This window comes from Ovis aries, chromosome 5 (genome assembly GCF_016772045.2).
Source record: "Ovis aries strain OAR_USU_Benz2616 breed Rambouillet chromosome 5, ARS-UI_Ramb_v3.0, whole genome shotgun sequence".
NCBI classification, from domain to species: domain Eukaryota; kingdom Metazoa; phylum Chordata; class Mammalia; order Artiodactyla; family Bovidae; genus Ovis; species Ovis aries.
Genome location: NC_056058.1, coordinates 37,581,189 through 37,604,638, shown reverse-complemented (window position 1 = coordinate 37,604,638; position 23,450 = coordinate 37,581,189). Strand labels below are relative to the sequence as shown.

The window sequence follows — 23,450 nt, the reverse complement described above, 5'->3', positions numbered from 1 at the left end:
ACAATAAAGTGTGGAAAATTCTGAGAGAGGTGGGAATACCAGACCACCTAACCTGCCTCTTGAGAAATCTGTATGCAGGTCAGGAAGCAACAGTTAGAACTGGACATGGAACAACAGACTGGTTCCAAATAGGAAACGGAGTACGTCAAGGCTGTATATTGTCACCCTGCTTATTTAACTTCTATGCAGAGTACATCATGAGAAACACTGGACTGGAAGAAACGCAAGCTGGAATCAAGATTGCCGGGAGAAATATCAATCACCTCAGATATGCAGATGACACCACCCTTCTGGCAGAAAGTGAAGAGGAACTCAAAAGCCTCTTGATGAAAGTGAAAGAGGAGAGTGAAAAAGTTGGCTTAAAGCTCAACATTCAGAAAACGAAGATCATGGCATCTGGTCCCATCACTTCCTGGGAAATAGATGGGAAACAGTAGAAACAGTGTCAGACTTTATTTTGTGGGCTCCAAAATCACTGCAGATGGTGAGTGCAGCCATGAAATTAAAAGACTCTTACTCCTTGGAAGAAAAGTTATGACCAACCTAGATAACATATTCGAAAGCAGAGACATTACTTTGCCGACTAAGGTCCGTCTAGTCAAGGCTATGGTTTTTCCAGTGGTCATGTATGGATGTGAGAGTTGGACTGTGAGGCTGAGCGCCAAAGAATTGATGCTTTTGAGCTGTGGTGTTAGAGAAGACTCTTGAGAGTCCCTTGGACTGCAAGGAGATCCAACCAGTCCATTCTGAAGGAGATCTTTGGAAGGATTTCTTTGGAAGGAACGATGCTAAAGCTGAAACTCCAGTACTTTGGCCACCTCATGCGAAGAGTTGACTCATTGGAAAATACTGTGAGGCTGGGAGGGATTGGGGGCAGAAGGAGAAGGGGACGACAGAGGATGAGATGGCTGGATGGCATCACGGACTTGATGGACGTGAGTCTTAGTGAACTCCGGGAGTTGGTGATGGACAGGGAGGCCTGGCGTGCTGCGATTCATGGAGTCACAAAGAGTCAGACACGACTGAGTGGCTGAACTGAACTGAACTGAACCAGGCTCAGGCTTCCCAGGTTGCTCAAGTGGTTAAGAATCTGCCTGCAATGCAGGAGACCTGCATTCGATTCCTGAGTTGGGAAAATCCCTTGAAGAAGGGTATGGCAACCCACTCCAGTATTCTTGTCTGGAGAATTCCAAGGAAAGAGGAGCCTGGTGGGCTACAGTCAATGTGGTCTCAAAGGGTCAGACACAACTGAGCACACACACAACTTTATCATTTGTTTAAACAGTTTTTGTCCATTTTCCTCCATCTTTGAAATGTAGGGATTTTTGCCTTTCAGCACACTAAGCTATTGCCTAGACAATAAGTTAAACATGGTCAGACCTCAATTCACATCCCTGAAATGCATGAAGAATTTTTCATTAAAACTACAAAATACATGACCTTTTAGGGGTGAAACAGAGGAACAAAAAGTCAATGTCCAAGGTGGCATAGAAAATTCAATAATAAAAAAGCAGATCCACATGCAAAATATTAAAACAATTTTCTTGACTACAAAACAAGTGTATGCAATATGGTCAGTCAGTCAGTTCAGTTGCTCAGTTGTGTCTGGCTCTTAATGACCCCATAGACTGCCATCATCAACTCCTGGAGCTTACTCAAACTCATGTCCATTGAGTTGGTGATGCCATCCAACCATCTCATCCTCTGTCAGCCCCTTCTCCTCTGGCCTTCAATCTTTCCCAGCATCAGGGTCTTTTCTAATGAGTCAGTCCTTCGCATCACATGGCATCAGTCCTTCCAATGAATATTCAGGACTGATTTCCTTTAGGATGGACTGGTTCTCCTTGCAGTCCAAGGGACTCTCAAGAGACTTCTCCAACACTACAGTTCAAAAGCATCAATTCTTTGGTGCTCAGCTTTCTTTATAGTCCAATTCTCAGATCCATACATGACTACTGGAAGAATCATAGTTTTGACTAGATGGACCTTTGTTGGCAAAGTAATGTCTCTGCTTTTTAATACGATGTCTAGGTTGGTCATAACTTTTCTTTCAAGGAGCAAATGCCTTTAATTTCATGGCTGCAGTCACCATCTGCAGTGATTTTGGAGCCCCCCAAAATAAAATTTGTCACGGTTTCCATTGTTTCTCCATCTATTTGCCATGAAGTGATGGGACCGGATGCTATGGACTTAGTTTTGAATACTGGATTTTAAGCCAACTTTTTCCACTCTCCTCTTTCACTTTCATCAAGAGGCCTTTAGTTCCTCTTTCTGCCATGAGGGTGTTGTCATCTGCATATCTGATGTTATTGATATTTCTCCCAGCAATCTTGACTCTAGCTTGTGCTTCATCCAGCCTGGCATTTCACATGATGTAATCTGCATAGAATTTAAAGAAGCAGAGTGACAATATACAGCCTTGACATACTCCTTTCCCAATACTCCTTTCCCAACAGAACCAGTCTGTTGTTCCATGTCCAGTTCTAACTGTTGCTTCCTGACCTGCATACAGATTGCTCAAGAGGCAGGTCAGGTGGTCTGGTATTCCCATCTCTTTCAGAATTTTCCACAGAATTCTCCACCAAGGCCTTTGCTGCGATCCACAGTCAAAGGGCTTGGTGCAGTCAATAAGGCAGAAATAGATGTTTTTCTGTAATTCTCTTGCTTTTTCTATGCTCCAACGGGTGTTGGCAACTTGATCTCTGGTTCCTCTGCCCTTTCTAAATCCAGCTTGAACATCTGGAATTTCATGGTTCACATACTGTTGAAGCCTGGCTTGGAGAATTTTTAGCATTACTTTGCTAGTGTGTGAGATGAGTGTAATTGTGTGGTAGTTTGAACTTTCTTTGGCATTGCCTTTCTTTGGGATTGGAATGAAAACTGACCTTTTCCAGTCCTGTGGCCACTGCTGAGTTTTCCAAGTTTGCTGGCATATTAAGTGCAGCACTTTCACCCCATCATCTTTTAGAATTTGAAATAACTCAACTGGAATTCCATCACCTCCACTAGCTTTGTTCATAGTGATGCTTCCTAAGGCCCCCTTGACTTTGCATTCCAGAATGTCTGACTCTAGGTGAGTGATCACACCATCGTGGTTATCTGGTTCATGAAGATCTTTTTTGTATAGATACAAGTAACTTATGTAATAAAAGTTTGTGTGAATATTAGTAATATTGTTTCCTTCTTTCCTGGAAGTCACTTCAACCACATGGAACCACGTAATGATACACAAATTTCAGAATTTCTCCTTCTGGGATTTTCAGAGGAACCAGAACTTCAGCCCCTCATATTTGGGCTTTTCCTCACCATGTACCTGATCACTGTGTTTGGAAACCTACTCATCATCCTGCTTGTCAGCTCAGACTCCCACCTCCACACCCCCATGTACTTCTTCCTCTCCAATCTGTCCTTTGTAGACATCTGCTTCACCTCCACCACCATCCCAAAGATGCTGTGGAACAACAAAACTCAGAGCAAAGTTATAACCTATGAAGGTTGCATCACACAAATTTATTTTTTCATACTCTCTGGAGTATTGGACATCTTTCTCTTGACTGTAATGGCCTATGACCGGTTTGTGGCCATCTGCCACCCCCTGTATTACACAGTCATTATGAACCCCCGGCTCTGTGTACTGCTAGTTCTGGTGTCCTGGATAGTGTGTATATTGAATTCCTTGTTACAAAGTTTAATGTTGTTGCAGCTTTCCTTTTGCACCGATGTGAAAATCCCCCACTTTTTTTGTGACCTCAGTCAACTGATCCAACTTGCCTGTTCTGATACATTTCTTAATAACATGGTGATGTATTTGGCAAGTGTTCTGTGGGGTGGTGGTGCCCTGGCTGGTATCCTTTACTCTTACTCTAAGATAGTTTCCTCTATACATGGAATGTCATCGTCTCAAGGGAAGTATAAAGCATTTACTACATGTGCATCTCACCTCTTAATTGTCTCCTTGTTTTTTTGTACAAGCCTAGGAGTGTACCTTAGCTCTGCTGCTACCCATGGCTCACAGTCAAGTGCAACAGCCTCAGTGATGTACACTGTAGTCACACCCATGCTGAACCCCTTCATCTATAGTCTGAGGAACAAAGACATAAAGGCGGCTATGAAGAGATTCTTTGTGATGGAAAGTCTTAAAAGGCCAATTGTTCTGGGTCTGGAGAGGTGCCCATGGCTTAAGGGATCAAAGCTTCAGTCAGTAGTTGTGATTCTTTAATCAGATTGTGAAAGTAGAATTTGCTTTTATTAATTTTCTAGAATTTTCATTTTTTCAGCTATTCCATGTAATTTAGTTACTCATTTTATTAAGCTATCTTCTGTCTCAGATATCCAACAGCTTTCCCCTCTTTGTTTCTAAAATATTCCCAAATTTTGATATTAAAAATTGGACATTCCCAATTACTCATGCAACTACTTGGATTTACTAAGAACAATTTCCTCTCAAATGACTAATATCACCCCATGTAACGTCTTTCAGTTCAGTTCAGTTCAGTTCAGTCACTCAGTCGTCTCCGACTCTTTGAGACCCCATAAATTGCAGCACGCCAGGCCTCCTGTCCATCACCAACTCCTGGAGTTCACTCAGACTCACGTCCATCGAGTTGGTGATGCCATCCAGCCATCTCATCCTCGGTCGTCCCCTTCTCCTCCTGCCCCCAATCCCTCCCAGCATCAGAGTCTTTTCCAAAGAGTCAACTCTTCGCATGAGGGGGCCAAAGTACTGGAGCTTCAGCTTTAGCATCATTCCTTCCAAAGAAATCCCAGGGTTGATCTCCTTCAGAATGGACTGGTTGGATCTCCTTGCAGTCCAAGGGACTCCCAAGAGTCTTCTCCAACACCACAATTCAAAAGCATCAATTCTTCGGTGCTCAGTTTTCTCCACAGTCCAACTCTCACATCCATACATGACCACAGGAAAAATCATAGCCTTGACTAGACAGACCTTAGTCGGCAAATTAATGTCTCTGCTTTTGAATATGTTATCTAGGTTGGTCATAATTTTTCTTCCAAGGAGTAAGAGTCTTTTAATATCATGGCTGCAATCACCATCTGCAGTGATTTGGGAGCCCAAAAAAATAAAGTCTGACACTGTTTCCACTGTTTCCCCATCAATTTGCCATGAAGTGATGGGACTGGATGCCATGATCTTCGTTTTCTGAATGTTGAGCTTTAAGCCAACTTTTTCACTCTCCTCTTTCACTTTCATCAAGAGGCTTTTGAGTTCCTCTTCACTTTCTGCCATAAGGGTGGTGTCATCTGCATATCTGAGGTTATTGATATTTCTCCCGGCAATCTTGATTCCACCTTGTGCTTCTTCCAGCCCAGCGTTTCTCATGATGTACTCTGCATAGAAGTTAAATAAGCAGGGTGACAACATACAGCCTAGATGTACTCCTTTTCCTATTTGGAACCAGTCTGTTGTTCTATGTCCAGTTCTAACTGTTGCTCCCTGACCTACATATAGGTTTCTCAAGAGGCAGGTCAGGCGGTCTGGTATTCCCATCTTTTCAGAATTTTCCACACTTTTACTAAAAAAAGAATCATCAGATATCACTCCAAAGGAAAAACATGACAAACATGGAAGTTAAGCCATCTTTGTAAGATTATAGGAGAGAAAAATCTGAGATCATAGCTTTTCACTTCTATGTTCAACATTCCTTGTATATCAGATCTTTAACTGGTATTCCTGATATTGTAGACTTTTAAAATACAAGTGTGGTTCACAACAGGTCATTGGGTTTATTTTCCTAATTGATTTTGTTTTCTTATCAGCCTCTATGTCCACATTACCTACCATCGTCACCAGCAAAGCTCATTATTACATACACATCTGCCAGTGCAGTCTACACAGAAACACAAATTGCAACACAAATCGACTTAAACACAAATTTACTTAATATCACCTTCAAGTCAGAAATGACCTCGAATATAATAAAGTAACTTTAAAAATATACTTTGTATTATTATTTATGACATTTGTTTTCAAGCTGTGCATCTACTCACTGCAGTCTGGAATACTAGTGTCAACGTATCAGGGGACCTACTCACTGAAATGAAGGATTGATTAATCTGCTTTATGTTTTATTATTGAATTATCTTGCTTTTCCTACTTGAAAACTCAAGGTGAGCCTATAACTATGACTTTTTCCATTGGTCTTAATGAAACATCTCATCAATTCTAAATGTTGTCATAAACAAAAAGAGCAGTGAATGGACAACATCATCCACTATATATCTCCCATATACAAATGAATTTCTTCAATTTGCAAGATCAAAACTGATTCATAAGAACATGACTTCCTGCTTAGACCTAAGATTCAGGTTCAGCAATTTTTGTACACAAACACATATGTCCTTGCAAACTTTCCTGAATATTAGGATAGGAACACCAATGAAGTCCCTTTTTAATATAGTTGTGTGGAAAAAAACAACTTGGATAAGAGAGTAATCAGAAATGCCTTCTTCAAATCTCAGAACATGTGTGGGAAAAAAACATGGTGAAAAATAAGAAGCAGTAGATTATTAACTTTGCCCTCAGTATCATTCATTTTGATTATTACATTTGCTAGCAGGCTGCATAACCAGTTATCCTACAATCAAATGGTAAAATATAATGCATTTATTATCAAATGAGATGGTATGTTTTAGAGTTGTTTGAAGTTCTACTAGGTTTCTCATGAGTCTGTAATTAGCTGTCAGTCTCTCCATATGTTTCTAAGGCTCATCCATGATCCAGTAGCTGGCTGTAGTGCTTTTGTATTTTAAGCTAAACTGTAGACAGTTCATTCATTTCTCAGTTCAGTTCAGTCATTCAGTCATGTCTGACTCTTTCGAGTCCATGGACTGCAGAACACTAGGCTTCTCTGTCATTACAAACTCCCCAAAGTAAAAGTGAAGTGAAAGTGAAAGTCGTGTCTGACTCTTTTGCAAACCCATGGACTATACAGTCCATGGAATTCTCCGGACCAGAATATTGGAGTGGGTAGCCTTTCCCTTCTCCGGGGGATCTTCCCAACCCAGGGATCAAACCCTGGTCTCCCTCATTGCAGGTGGATTCTTTACCAGCTGAGCCACTGGGGAAGCCCAAGAATACTCATGTGGGTAGCCTATCCCTTCTCTAGGGGATCTTCCCAACCCAAGAACCCACCCGGGGTCTCCTGCATTGCAAGCAGATTCTTTACCAACTGAGCTATCAGGAGAGCCCACAAACTCCTTGAGCTTGCTCAAACTCATGTCCACTCAGTCAGTGATACCATTCAACCATCTTATCCTCTGTCGTCCCTTTCTCCTGCCTTCAATCTTTCCCAGCATCAGGGTCTTTTCTATATCTAGGGTAACATAGTTTACAGGAGAAAATGAGTTTATCAAATGTAAATTGTCTTAATTTATTCCACTGCTCCCATAGTCATTATAATGCTTTCCTTTCTTCACAGTTAAAAGACATGTCACCCACATTTATTCAGGGTGACTCAGCTACCTGTACTCTAGGTCTGACCCTGAGTCATGCACCATTAGAGATTTTCTTTTATTAACTATTTTATTGCGACTGTAACAGGTAATAAATTGACTATATTAAAAATTCACAAGCAATAGAGGAAGTAGAGGGATTAATAAGATGGCAGTATAGAAATTTCCATGTCTGTCCCCTCTAAGAAACGTCAAATAAGAAGAACTATCCATCCACCAAAATATCTTCACAAGAGCAAGGGATTCCAAGTGAGACATTACAGCACTTTGATGAGGCAAAATAATTTTTAAAAGATGCATTGGTTAAGGTAGGAAGGACAATGTCACATTACTGCTGTCACACATACCTCAAGTCTAGGCATCTCAGTACGGAGAGAGAAAACTCCAAGTGGGAAAAGAGTGAAGTGAGCACTTGAATTCACCTCAAATTCCAGTTCCAGGCACATACTAGTGCCAGGCTAACTCCCATAAGTCTAGATCTCAGACAAGTCACTGCACCCACAAGCTCCTGGCTCACCCCAACACCCAGCTGGAGCACTCAGTATCCACACAAGCTCCTGCAGACACAGCCCATGCAGGCTCCTGAAGAGACAGGCTTGTGGCCCAACCAAGTAGCCTTGCCCTGAGATCTAACTTTCAGACTTGGCATGGCACCAACACAGCATATAGCTCCCTGCTGCTGCTGCTGCTTCTAAGTCGCTTCAATCCTGTCCGACTCTGTGTGATCCCATAGACGGCAGCCCACCAGGCTCCACCGTCCCTGGGATTCTCCAGGCAAGAACACTGGAGCGGGTTGCCATTTCCTTCTCCAATGCAGCAAAGTGAAAAGTGAAAGTGAAGTCACTCAGCCGTGTCCAACTCTTAGCAACCCCATGGACTGCAGCCAACCAGGCTCCTCCGACCATGGGATTTTCCAGGCAAGAGTCCTGGAGTGGGGTGCCACTGCCTTCTCCGATATAGCTCCCTAGCCTTAGGCAAACTCCCTTGAACTAGAGAGTTTGCCTTCACTAGGACAAGGCCAGCCTCTACCTACTGAGATGTCAAACCCTTCGCATGAGTCCCTGGCACCTGGATGACACAACCTGTACCAAGAATCCATGCCCAGCCATACAGAACTACATGGTACGTTCACCACCACAGACTCAGGTGCCAAGACTGCCTCAGTGATTCCAAGATCCAGACCCTGCTCCTTGTGGTTCAGACACTGTACCAGACCCCAGAGAACCAAGAACCAGGCCAACCACTTATTCAAGCTCCAAGCCTGCCCTCTCAAGGACTCCAGAGGCACCTTCACCTTTGGACACCACCAGAGAGCCCACACAGTATCTTTGACAGGCTTGCTGTAGAAGTGCTTTGCATGCAGACTAAATTTTGAAGAAATGAAATATCTGAACCAACAAATAAAGAGTAAGGAAAATGAGTCAATGACCTAAACTTCTCAATGACAGCAACAAAATTAAGGACCCAATGACTTCACTGGTGAATTCTACCAAAAATTTAAAGAACAATTAACACCAATTCTCAAATTCTACTAAATGATTTAAGTGGAAGAAACACTCCAGAATTTATTTTACAAGGCCAGCATTACCCTTATACCAAAGCCAGATAAAGATACTACAGGGAAAAAAAGGGATATTAGCTAATATCCCTAATTAATATAGATATATACATTATCAAAAAAAGATACACCACAATGAAACAACTAAGAGACAAAATAAAAGCTAAAAGATAAAACAAACATGATAAGCTTAATAGATGCAGAAGAAAAAAAACTTCTGGCAAATTTAGCTTCCTGTCTTCATACAAAATCTCAAAGAATTTTATACAGATGGATTATACTTCAAAATAACAAAGACCATATATGACAAGTCATAGTTAACATCATACTTAACAGCAAAATTTCAAATTTTTCTCTCTAATATGAAGAATAAAACAAGGTTACTTCTCCCACCACTCCACTTCAGCATAGCACTATAAGTCCTAGCTAGGTCAACCGGAGAAGAAAAAGAATTAAAAACTATCTGAAACCAAAAGGAAGGAATAAAATTGTCTCTGATTGAAGATGATATCATCTTATATATAAATACCTAAATATTCCACCAAAAAGAACTGTTAGAAATAGTAAACAAATTAAGATTTGGACACAAAGTTAACCTACAAAATCAGCTGCATTATGCACAGCAAAAGAAACAATCGACTAAATGAGGAGTCAACTGACAATAGAAAAAAAGATCTTTAATCCTTATATCTGATAATGAATTAATATTCAAAATATATCAGGAAATACTGCAACTAAATGAGGAGTCAACTGACAACAGAAGAAAAGAGCTTCAATCCTTATATCTGATAATGAATTAGTATTCAAAATATATCAGGAAACACTGCAACTCAATAGAAAAATGCAGTCCAGTCAGAAAAGAAGATCTAAATAGACATATTCCAAAAAATGACATACATGTGACAATAAGAACATGGAAAGATCTCAACTTTGCTGTTAGATAAATACAAATCAAAATCACTATGAGATATCACTTTACATCTTTTAGAATGGCTCTTATAAAAAAGAGGAGATAAATATTGTTGGTGATGATGTGGAGAAAAGTGAAGCCTTGTGCACTACTGATGGGAAGCAAAATTGGTACAGTCACTATGAGAAGGAGTATGATGTTCCACAAAACATTAAAAAATAGTACTGCTATATGATCCTGCATAACACTTTTGGGTATATATCCAAAGAAAATGGATGATGGAGATGTGATGAATACTGGGAATTAGACCTATAAATGAATGGAGAAGGAGTAACAAAAACTGAATTGTCTTTACATCTGAACTAGTCTCTTGGGAACAGAATATCAATAAGGCAAATTTCCTTGCCATCCATACCACTGTCATTCAAGGAAAGCATGTACTTGTAAGTTGGAGTAAGACGGAAATCGCCAAATAGATATAAGGAGATAAATTCTCCTCTGCTGAGAGTGGACTGGATGAGACACTGTTGTTTCTTTTGGGGTTCTAAGCCTGACTCAAGGACCAGTTGAGTCAAAACTGCTTCCTTCTTTCTGGGGAAAGATTTCAATCTCCACTATCAACTATTCAGGGAGGAATTTCTGTTTTCTCCTGGAGGCTGTATTCTTAGAGATCACAACCAGGTGGGTCTGAGAACCCGTGGACACGGCAGGAGTAGGTCTGAATGAAATCCAAGAATGTTTACCTGAGGTCACTTGAGAGTCATTCCTGATTAAACTGAGAATTACTGAGAATTCTGTGGTTGCTTGCTTGTTTGCCTCACATACTAACTGATGTATTTATTTATGATGTCCAAAGAGAACTGAATATTTTACTTAGCATTGCAGAGTCAGTGTTGAAAATTAAACGGAAGCTAGATTAGAAGAGATAGTGGGAGGAGTGAAGTGATTCCAGTAAAAGCAGAACATAAGTTCAAGGACCTTTGCAATTAACTGGAATAAAGAAATATCCTTATTAGCTAAGGAGAGATACACAGTGAAGTGATAAGATTTTTCAGTTTTAAGGTGGAATATATATATGACTGGTGCATACTTACATATTAATAAGGAAAACCCAGACCAAGGAATGCTTGAAAATATACTCTTGCAACAGCATTTCTTGAGACACACCTCTCAAGACACACATCTCAGTGTGGGTGTTCACATGAAAGGAAATTATGTAGTATGTGAAAAGATTCAAGGTAACAATGTCTACTTTCCAATTATTTTGTTATCTGTGAAGCTGAATGTATTTATGGATTTGTTAGATACATACTTTCTCCATTGTAAATTGTATATAAGAGTACTATCCTTTTATATAGTGAGATCATAGTGGTTTTATTCCCAATTTTTCCATTTATTACAAAGATAAGAGTTTTTTGCTGTGTTGTTTAAACCAACTGGCTGTTTTGCATTTGGTTAATTTATGTATGCATGGGTTTCTTGTTGAGGAGAGGAATACTAATTTTCTAGAGATATTGGGAGATATTCCTGTCACAAGTCAGTATTTTGGAAGTCCACTGGACCTAGTAAGTACGGGTAATCAGTGTCAGGTTTGGAAGGAACATTAACTCAAGATTTGGGTAAGATGTAAGGAGGTGAGACCTGTGGACGGCAAGATAAGGCATGGAGAAGGAAGAATAAAGACTGGATTCACCTGACTTCTAATCTACTCTCCTGGGAACAGAGACACAACAGGAATCATTTTCTTTGTTTAGACCAGTGTTCCCACAGGGAATTTGTGTGCTCAGAGGTGGGAATAACAATGGCAACAGTGCCTAACGAGCAGCCTAGGGAGCTATAACTACTTCCGCTGCAGCCCCACAGTGTGTGAATCCCTGCTCCCGGTACTGGAAAGGCGGTTGCTGCATTTGGAGTCCTTATTGCGGCTCACAAACCAATATTTCACTCCTTCCTACCGGCCTGTCTGGGAACAGAACTTCAGTCTCCATCATCAGACACCCAGAGAGAATTTCAGACGTCCACGCAGAGATTCTCCTGTTAGAGACAGTATCCAGGTATATCTGAGAACTCAGTAGATATGGGAAGAAACGTGCAGACAGAAACGAACCTGAAAACTTTAACCTAAGGTCACCTGAGAGCCAAACAACCCTAGCCCTGAGATGAGAGACTGTTTTTTGCTAGGTAGGCTAATTAATCTACAATTAATGTATTTAATATGCCAAAAAGAGAAGAGTCTTTTGAACTCAGAAATAGAAGGATCACTAGTGAAAGTGAAGTCACTCAGTTGTGTCTGACTCTTTGCGAGCCCTGCACCCTATGGAGTGCAGCCCACCAGGCTCCTCCATCCACGGTGACCCCGTGGACTGTAGTTCACCAGGCTCCTCTGTCCACAGCATTCTCCAGGCAAGAATACTGGAGTGGGTTGCCGTTTCTATGAATACAAGGATCACAGGTTTTCCCTGGTGGCTCAGATGGTGAAGAATCACCTGCAGTGCGGGAGACCTGGGTTCGATCCCTGAGTTGGGAAGATCCCCTGGAGGAGGGCATGGCGACCCACTCCAGTATTCTTGCCTGGGGAACCCCCTAGACAGAGGAGCCTGGTGGGCTGCTTTCCACAGGATCATAAAGAGTCAAACATGACTGAGCAACTAAGCACAGCACAGCACAGCACGAGGATCACTCTTATAACTAATTGGTGGGGGATGAAGTTTAGTTAATGAGAATGAAGAAGGAATGAAAGCATAAACTGGTTCCAGTAAAATTAAAACACATCTCAGGAAATTTACAGTTAAAGGGAGTGGTAAACTAGAGTATTAAGTTTGGAGACTTGTGCAGTGAACCGAAGGCATTCTTTAAATGTTTAAGATAGGATGAATTTCAGTCATACTTGTGTGTTTATTAGAAAGACTCAGACTAAGAGAGATGGATATTAGTTTGCAACATCAGTTCCCAAGACAAAGAATTCATGGTTCTCTCACATGTTTATTATTCTATTCATATGGGAAAAAATTGCACTTAATATGAAAAAGTGTTATGCTAACAAGCTTTACAATTATTTCACTATTTAGAGGTGGGGAAGCAATGGTGACATTTGAAGAGTAGAGGAAAACAATCAGGCACATCTCAGCAGCAGTGATAACCTTTCATTTAATACCAGAAAGGAACTTTTCTGAGATTCTTACATACATTGAATAAATCTGTCAAGCACCTCCAGACAACGGATATTACTCTGCTTACTATTCAAAGGAAATTATTCTACAGCAATATCATCCAAAATGCACCTGATCTCTTCTGATCTCAGAAGCTAAGCGGGGTCAGGACTGGTTAGTACTTGGATGATGGAAGACCACTTGGGAATACTGATTTCTATAGGCTTAAAAATGAATAAATAAAAGAGAATATTAGCACTTACAATGGATCAGTTGGCTCCCTATGGACAAGCAACTAGTATGTGGTAGATTCAAAATTCAAAACTCAGTTTTCTGATGCCCAAAATTTTGCACATAATACCATTTTAACATCTTTTACATTTTCATCTTTAAAAATGTTCACTGGTTGTTATATTTTATATATTTTCTGTTATGAATTGAGTTTATTTTCTAATAGTGTTTATCTAATGGAAAGTTTAATCAGTAAAATGTCATAACATTCTAAAATATTATTTGTTTCTCTAGATAATAAACTGTGAGGTTTTTTCCCCCTTCTTTTATTAGGTATTTTGGGCACTAAGGGGATATGGTTTGGTAATGGTTCCAAACTGGGTTTGGAATGCTGCCAGAACCACAAAAGAGTCTATCTCATCATAATCTCGCAAAATTACCTTAGTATTCTAGATTATTTTATCCCTGATGTATAGATCTCTCCTCTTACTCTCCATTTAAAAATTTTTTATGTTTCCTTAAATACTAGACATAGAATGGGCATATAGGTATGGATCTTCGTGTTTGTATGTCCTTGAGAGAATTATCATCTGGTCAGTTCAGTTCAGTTCAGTCTCTCAGTCATACCTGACTCTTTGAGACTCCATGGACTGCAGCACGCCAGGCTTCCCTGTCCATCACCAACTCCCGAAGCTTGCTCAAACTCATGTCCATCGAGTTGATGATGCTATCCAACCATCTCATCCTCTGTTGTCCCCTGCTCCTCCTGCCTTCAATCTTCAATCAGTTGGTATTGCTTGCTATTTCTACATAATTTTTTAATTGAAATGATATTGGTTTATCACATTATGAAGTATTCATGTACAATATTTTGTTTTGAGTTCTACAGCATGTTTACCACCAAAATGTTAGTTTCCAGCCATAACCACATAGTTGTCCCTGTTTATCAAATTTACATCCCCTCTCCTCTCTCCTCTTGTAACTATTCTATGTCTCTATATCTGTTTCTTTTTATGTGAATTTGGTTTGTTTATTTATTTAATGTTTTTTCTTTCTTATATACCACACATGACTAAAATCATAGGGTGTTTGTCTTTTTGCATCTGACTTATTTCCTTCCATCATAACCTCGAGGTCCAGATGGACATTTGTCAAAAATGTTAAGATTTCTTCTTTTATTTTAGCCATGCAATATTCCATTGTAGATACATGCCACATTCTTTTTTCCTGTTTTATTTATTTATTTTAAATTGAAGGACAATTGCTTTATAGCATTGTGTTGGTTGCTGCCAAGTGTCAACATGAACCAGCCATAGGTATATCTATGTCCCCTCCTCCTGAACCTCCCTCCTCCCTACCCATCCCACCCATCTAGGTTATTGCAGAGCCCCAGTTTGAGTTCCCCGTGTCATACAGCAAATTCTCATTGGTTATCTATTTTATGTATGGTAATGTATGTTTCCATGTTAATCTCTTCATATGTCCAACCCTATCATTCCTTCCCCATCATGTCCAAAAAACTGTTCTTTATACCTGTGTCTCTATTGCACCCCCCCCCCACAAATAATTTCATCAGTACCATTACCGATTCCATATATATGCATTAGTATATACTTGTTTTTCCCTTTCTGACTTACTTCACTCTGTATAATAGGCTCTAGGTTCATTCACCTCATTAGAACTGACTCAGATACATTTCTTTTTATGGCTGAGTGATATTCCATGGTGTACATGTACCACAGCTTCTTTATCCATTCATCTGTCAGTGGACATCTAAGTTGCTTCTGTGTCCTAGCTATTGTTAATAGTGCTGCAATGAACATGGGGGAAGGCTTTTTTTTTTTTTTCAATTTTGATTTCCTCAGGGTATATGCCTCAGGGATTGCTGGGCCATAGGGTAGTTATATTCCAAGTTTTTAAAGGAATCTTCCATATTGGCTGCATCAATTTACATTCCCACCAACAGTACAAAAGGGTTCCCTTTTCTCCACATCCTCTCCAGCATTTATTGTTTGTAGATTTTTTGAGGATGGACATTCTGAACAGGTGTGAGGTGATATCTTATTTTGATTTTCATTTATCTAATAATAAGCCTGATATTGAGCATCTTTTCACATGTTTATTAACCATCTGTATGTCTTCTTTGGAGAAATGTCTGTTTAGGTCCTTTTCCCAATTTTAATTGGATTGTTTGTTTTTCTGGTATTGATTTGTATGAGCTGCTTGTATATTTTGGAAATTAATCCTTTGTCAGTTGTTTCATTTGCTATTATTTTCTCTAACTCTGGGGGTTGTCTTTTCACCTCATTTATAATTTTCTTTGCTGTGCAAAGCTTTTAAGTTTAATTAGGTCCCACTTGTTTATTTTTGTATTTATTTCCATTACTTTAGGAGGTTGGCCATAGAGGATCTTGCTTTGATTTATGTCACTGAGTGTTCTGCCTATGTTTTCCTCTAAGAATTTTATAGTTTCTGGTCATACATTTAGGTCTTTAATCCATTTTTAGTTTACGTTTGTGTGTGGTGTTAAGAAGTGTTCTAATTTCATTCTTTTACATGCAACTGTCCAGTTATCCCAGCAGCACTTATCGAAGAGATTATCTTTGTCCCATTTGTATATTCCTTCCTTTGTTAAATATAAGGTACCCACAGGTGTGGGGGTTTATCTCTGGAATTTCTATCTTGTTCCATTGGTCTATATCTTTGTTTTTGTGCAGCACCATACAGTATTGATGCCTGTAACTTTGTAGCATAGTCTGAAATCTGGATGGCTGATTCTTCAAGCTCCGCTCTTCTTTCTCAAGATTGCTTTGGCTATTCTGGGTCTTTTGTGTTTTCATATGTATTGTGAGACTTTTTGCTCTAGTTCTGTGAAAAATGCCATTGCTAATTTGATAGGGACCACACTGAATCTGCAGATTACATTTGGTAGTCATTTCACAATATAGATTCTTCCAACCCTGGAATATGGCATATCTCTCCATTTGCTGATGTTTTCTTTGATTTCTTTCATCAGCATGTTATAGTTTTCTGTACAAAGCTCTTTTGTCTCCGTAAGTTTATTCCTAGATATTTATTCTTTTTATTGCAATGATGAATGAGATTGATTGATAATTTGTCTTTCTCATTTTTCATTGTTAGTGTACAGGAATGCAAGTGATTTCTGTGTGTTGATTTGTATTCTCCAAATTTGCTAAATTCACTGATTAGCTCTAGTAATTTTCTGATAGTATCTTTAAGGTTTTCTATATATAGTATCATGTCATCTGCAAACAGTGAGAGTTTTACTTCTTTTCCACATTCTGAATTCCTTTTATTCCTTTTTCTTCTGTGATTACATTGCTAAGATTTCCGAAGCTGTGTTGAACAATAGTGGTGACAGTGGGCATGCTTGTCTTGTTCCTGATCTTAGAGGAAATGCTTTCAGTTTTTCACCATTGAGAATAATGTTTGCTGCGGATTTGTCCTATATGGGCTTTTTATTATGTTGAGGTAGGTTCCTTCTATGCCCATTTTTGAACACTTTTTTTTTTATCATAAACTACCACACAATTGCACTCATCTCACACACTAGTAAATTAACGCTCAAAATTCTCCAAGCCAAGCTTCAGCAATACGTGAACCATGAACTTCCAGATGTTCAAGCTGGTTTTAGAAAAGGCAGAAATCAAATTGCCAACATCTGCTGGATCATTGAAAAAGCAAGGAGTTCCCGAAAACCATCTATTTCTGCTTTATTGACTATGCCAAAGCCTTTGACTGTGTGGATCACAATAAACTGTGGAAAATTTTGAAAGAGATGGGAATACCAGACCACCTGACCTGCCTCTTGAGGAACCTGTATGTAGGTCAGGAAGCAACAGTTAGAACTGGACATGGAACAACAGACTGGTTCCAAATAGGAAAAGGAGTATGTCAAGGCTGTACATTGTCACCCTGCTTATTTAACTTCTATGCAGAGTACATCATGAGAAACACTGGGCTGGAAGAAGGACAAGCTGGAATCAAGATTGTCGGGAGAAATATCAATCACCTCATCTATGCAGATGACACCACCCTTATGGCAGAAAGTGAAGAAGAACTGAAGAGCCTCTTGATGAAAGTGAAAGAAGAGAGTGAAAAAGTTGGCTTAAAGCTCAACATTCAGGAACTGAAGATCGTGGCATCTGGTCCCATCACTTCCTGGGAAATAAATGGGGAAACGGTGGAAACAGGGGCTGACTTTATTTTCCTGGGCTCCAAAAGCACTACAGATGGTGATTGCAGACATGAAATTAAAAGACGCTTACTCCTTGGAAGAAAAATTATGACCAACTTAGATAGCATATCAAAAGCAGAGACATTACTTTGTCAACAAAGGTCCGTCTAGTCAAGGCTATGGTTTTTCCTGTGGTCATGTATGGATGTGAGAGTTTGACTGTGAAGAAAGCTGAGCGCCAAATAATTGATGCTTTTGAACTGTGGTATTGGAGAAGACTCTTGAGAGTCCCTTGGACTGCAAGGAGATCCAACCAGTCCATGCTAAAGGAGATCAGTCCTGAATATTCATTGGAAGGACTGATGTTGAAGCTGAAACTCCAATATTTTGGCCACCTGATGGTAAGAACGGACTCATTTGGAAAGACCCTGATGCTGGGAGGGATTGGTGGCAGGAAGAGAAGGGGACCACAGAGAATGAGATGGTTGGATGGCATCACCAACTCAGTGTACATGGTTTGGGTGGACTCTGGGAGTTGGTAATGAACAGGGAGGCCTGGCATGCAGCTTTTCATGGGGTCGCAAAGAATCATACACTACTGAGCGACTGAAGTTAACTGAAATGAGTGCTGAATTTTACAGTCAGCTTTTTCTACACCTGTTGAGATTATCAAATGGCTTTTTATCTTTCCATTTTTTCATATGGTGTATCTTATTGATTTGCATATATTGAAAAATCATTGAATCCTTGGGATAAATCCGACTTGATCATGGTGTATGCTCTTAATGTCTTGTTGAATTCTATTTGCTAGAAATTTGTTGAGGATTTTTGCATCTATGTTCATCAGTGATATTGGCCTGTAATTTTATTTTTCTGTGTTATCTTTGTCAGTTTTGGTATTACAGTGTGGTGGCCTCATATAATGAATTTGGAAGTGTTCCTTCCTCTGCAATTTCTTAAAAGAGTTTTACAAGGACAGGCATTAGCTCTTCTCTAAATGTTTGATAGAATTAATCTGTGAAGCCATATGCCCCTGTGCTTTTGTTTTTTTGGGAAATTTTTTTTTTATCACAGTTTTTATTTCACTGCTTGAAATTGGCTTATTCATAATTTCTGTTTCTTCCTGGTTCAGTCTTGGAAGATTAAACTTTTCTAAAAATCTGTCCATTTCTTCCAGGTTGTTCATTTTATTGGCATATAGTTGTTCATAATAGACTTTTATGATTCTTTGTATTTCTGTGTTGTCTGTTGTAGCCTCACCTTTTTTATTTCTAATTTTATTGATTTGATTCTTCTCTTTTTTTCTTGATGAGTCTGGCTAAATGTTTGTCAATATTATTTATCTTCTCAAAGAACCAGCTTTTAGTTTTATTAATCATTACTATTGTTCATTCATTTCTTTTTCTTTTATTTCTCCTCTAGTCTTTATGATTTCTTTCCATCTGTTAACTTTAGGATTTTTTGTTCCTCTTTTTCTGCTTGGTTTAGATGTAAAGTTAGGTTATCCATTCAATGTTTTTCTTGATTCTTGAGACAGGATTGTATTGCTATAAACTTCCTTCTTAGAACTGACTTTGCTGCATCCCATAGGATGTGAGTTGTGTTTTCATTGTTATTTTGTTTCTAGGATTTTTTTTATTTCCCTTTTGACTTTTTAGTAACCTGTTCATTATTTAGAAACATATTGTTTATTCTCCATATGTTTGTGTTTTTTACAGTTTTTTTCCCCTGTAATTGATACCTAGTCTCATAGTGTTGTGGTCAAAAAAAGATGTTTGATACAATTTCAGTTTTCTTAAATTTACTGAGGTTTGATTTATGACCCAAGATTTGGTCTATCCTGGAGAATGTTCCATGTGCACTTGAAAAGAAAGTGTATTCTTCTGCATTTGGGTGATATGTCCAGAAGATATCAATTAGATTCATCTGGTCTAATGTGTCATTTAAGGCTTGTGTTTCCTTATTTTCTGTTTTGATGATCTATTCATTGATGTAAGTGAGGCATTAAAGTCTGCTACTATTATTGTGTTACTTTCAATTTCTCCTTTTATGTCTCTTAGTGTTAGTCTTATGTATTGAGGTGCTCCTACACTGGGTGCACAAATATTTATAATTGCTATGTCTTCCTCTTGGACTGATAGCTTGATCATTATGCAGTGTCCTTCCTTATCTCTTGTAATATTATTTACTTTAAGGTCTGTTTTGTCTGATATGAAGATTGCTATTCCAGCTTTCTTGTGATTTCCATTTGCATGGAATATCTTCTTTCATCCTCTCACATTCAGTCTGTATGTGTCTCTAGGTCTGAAGTGGGTCTCTTGTGGACAGCATATGTCATATGTTCTTGTGTTTGTATCCATTCAGCCAGTCTTTGTTTTTTGGTTGGGCCATTTAATTCATTTACATTTAAAGTAATGTTCTCATTGTCATTTTCTTAATTGTTTGGGGTTTATCTTTGTAGGTCTTTCCTTCTCTTGTGAATCCTGTCTATATAAGTCCCTTTAACATTTGTTGTAAAGCTGGTTTGGTGGTACTAAATTCTCTTAACTTGTCTGTAAAGTTTTTTATTTCTTCATCAATTATGAATGAGATCCTTGCCAGGTACAGTAATCTTGGTTGTAGATTTTCCCCTTTCAGTACTGTAAGTATATTTTTTCATTCTCTTTTGGCCAGCCAGCAGAATTTCTGCTAAAAGATAAGCCGTTAATCATACGGGGTTTCCCTTGTATGTTACTTGTTGCTTTTCCCTTGCTGCTTTTAATATTCTTTCTTTGTGTTTAGTCTTTGTTAGTTTGATTAGTATGTGTCTTGGCATGTTTCTCCTTGGGTTTATCTTGTATGGGACTCTCTATGCTTCTTGGACTTGATTGACTATTTCCTTTCCCATATTTGGGATGTTTTTCATTATAATCATTTCAAAAATTTTCTCAGACCCTTTCTTTTTCTCTTCTTCTTCTGAACTCCTATAATTCAAATGCTGGTGCATTTAATATTGTCCCAGAGGTCCCTGAGGCTATCCACAGTTCTCTTCATTCTTTTTCCTTTATTCTGCTCTTTAGCAGTTATTTCCACCATTCTATCTTCCAGCTCACTTAACAGTTCTTCTGCCTCAGATATTCTGCTATTGGTCTTTTCCAGAGTATTTTCAACTTCAGTAACTGTGTTTTCTATCTGTTTGTTTATTTCTTCTAGGTCTTTGTTAAATGTGCTTATTGATCCTTGCGTTTTGTCCATTCTATTTTTGAGGTTTTGGATCATCCTTACTATCATTACTTTGAATTATTTTTCAGGTAGCTTCCCTATTTCCTCTTTGTTTATTTTGTCTTCTGGGTATCTAGCTTTTTCCTTCATCTGCACAATATTTCTCTGCCCTTTTTTTTTTTTTTTTTTTTCAAAATAAAGTTGTGTTTGATGTCTCCTTATCCCAGGCTTTGAGGCTGAATTCTTTCTTCCTTTTAATTTCTGCCCTTGGTTGATAAGGTTGGCCCCTTGGTTTGTGTAGGCTTTGTGTTGGGTGTGACTTGTGCTTGTGTTCTGGTGGGAGGAGGTGAGTTGTTGCTGTGTTGTGTTGTGTTGTGTTTTCCCCATCTGAGGGGCAGGGTTGTGTGAGGCGGTCATCCTGTCTGCTGATGATTGGGTTTGTGTTTTTATTTTGTTTGTTGCTTGGATGAGGCATCCTGCAGACAGTCCTGGTGGCATTTGGATAATGCTGGTTCTTGTATACAGGTGGAGGCCTTTGTGGGAATTCTCACTAATTAATACTCCCTGGGATCAGGAGTTCTCTGGCAGCCTAGGGTCTTGGAGTCTGTCCTCTCACTCCAGAAACTCAGGGCCTGATTTCTGGCCATGGAATGGAGATTCAACAGGTGGTTTGTTATGGCATTAACGGGGATTAAAACAAACACACCAAAACAAAAACAAGAAACAAAAGAACCCCAGACAAGTGGCAAATACTAACTCAGGCAAATAATAACAAAAATAATGGAATACACACACACATATACACACATAAACAAAACCAAACAGTTCAAAAAATAATAAGTACAACAGATTGACTTGGCAAGCAAAGGAAACCAAAACTGATATCAACCAGTTAAAAACAGAACTAACTAAAGGACAAACTGAAAACAAAACCAAAGCAGTTGCCAACTGGGGAATAAAGCAATGAAAACAAAAACTAACCAACTTCGTGTGAAAAAGAAAGAAAAGGAAAAAAAGAAAGACTAGAAAAGCAAAGTTAAATAGAGGTAGATAAAGAAAATGTATATATATTAAGGAATAACTACAATGGGAAAAGAACAATAATAAAAGCACACAAAAGAATAAGTATAGAATAATAATAAATTTTAAATATTTAAAATTTTAAAAATAAAAACCCCATAGAACTGCAAAAGGCCAAGATAGAGGCAGAAGTATACAAAAGAAAAAAAGTGTGATTTAAAAAATTCTCAAAAGCTTAAATAGCTTTAATAGTACTAATAAAATAAACAACTACAGCAACAGTGAGAAAAAAATGAAAAAGAAAAGAAAACACCAGTAGCAACTACAGAACAAGTCAAAATATAATAAGAGATGTTTTTCTTGAATCTCAGTGTTCTTGTCTGGAGAATCCCAGGGATGAGGGAGCCTAGTGGGCTGCCATCTATGGGGTCGCACAGAGTTGGACACGACTGAAGTGACTTAGCAGCAGTTGTCAGCATCCTTTCCCTTGCTGAGAATCACAGTCCACCTCATCTCCCTCAATTGCCCTCCAATACTGGCCTGATCTCTGGACCAGTGTGGGGGCAGCTCAGACGCTAATCTGGATTTACTCCTGCATGTTCTTGCTTCCAATGTTCACAGCTGCCAGAGCTAGTGCATTTTCTTTTGTGGAAACTGTCATTGTCCTTTTATGTATTCCATAGACACAGAGTCTGCTTAGTTGATTGTGTGGATTGAATCTGCAGCTTATACAGCTGGTGGGAAGATTTGGGGTCATCTTGCTCAGCCACACTCCCCTGGGGTTTCAACTGTCATTTTATCTTCACCTCTGCATGTGAGTTTTCCACAGGGTTTGCTTCTGAGGTTGCCCTGCTGGGCCTGGGTCTGCCCCTGTGAGGACCAGGCGTGGAGGTGGCACAGCTGTTTGGACTGCAGGAGCCCTGGCAGCACCGGGTACTCAGAGGAGCCAGCAGCTAGGGCAGCAGGAATTATAGTGCTCTTAGGGTTTTTCTAGCCCCTGGAATTTCTGTCCCAGTGGAGATCAAGCATAGAGGTGGTACGGTTGTTTGGATCATGGAGACCCTATCAGTGCCAGGTGAGCAAAGGCACAGGTGGCTTGTCAAGGCACATTGTCAAGGAGATATGGCACTATTAGGATGTTTTGGTTTTTTACCCCCTAGCCGCTGGCAGCTCTGCCCCAAGAGTGGAGGTGTTGCAGCTGCTTGGATCATGGAGCCTCTGGCAGTGCTAAGTGTTCAGGGACACCAATTGCTTCAGCCACAGGAGCCATGGCCCTATCAGAGGATTTTCCCAACCTCTGACAGCTGGAAATCAGAGGGTCTCTTTGACTGATCCTTCTCTGTTGCTCGGCCCATTAGGGGACTTAAAGCATCCTTCTCTGCTGTTTGGCGCATCAGGCACTTAAAATACCCTCCCCGTGGGGGCCTTGTCTTTTGCTCAGTGCGTCAGGCTCTTAACGGTCCAGCCTCTCTGGGGTCTTTATTGTTCAGCTGCTGGTCCTGTCCCTATGGGGAGAAAGAGGCTACAGTGATGGCTCCACCCCCTACACATGACTCAGCAGTATCACTTTGCCTTCATGGCTGCTGGATTTGCCTCCACAGGCACTTCCCACTGTGATCTCCCTCCTCACACCCCGTTGGGCCATCTAGGTGTTGCAAAATGGCATCAGAGGACAGACACACTGAAACCATACTCACAGAAAACTAGTCAATC

General features: G+C 39.5%; 1 protein-coding gene across 1 annotated transcript; it reads left to right on the top strand.

Moving 5' to 3' along the window:
* The first annotated feature begins 3,307 nt into the window (after positions 1-3,307).
* On the top strand, positions 3,308-23,038 carry LOC101109615 (olfactory receptor 7A17-like). The gene is made up of 4 exons (XM_042250812.2): positions 3,308-3,655; positions 3,941-4,123; positions 22,753-22,812; positions 22,898-23,038. The coding sequence occupies exons 1-4, from the start codon at positions 3,308-3,310 to the stop codon at positions 23,036-23,038; spliced, it is 732 nt and encodes a 243-aa protein (XP_042106746.2).
* Positions 23,039-23,450: the final 412 nt, after the last annotated feature.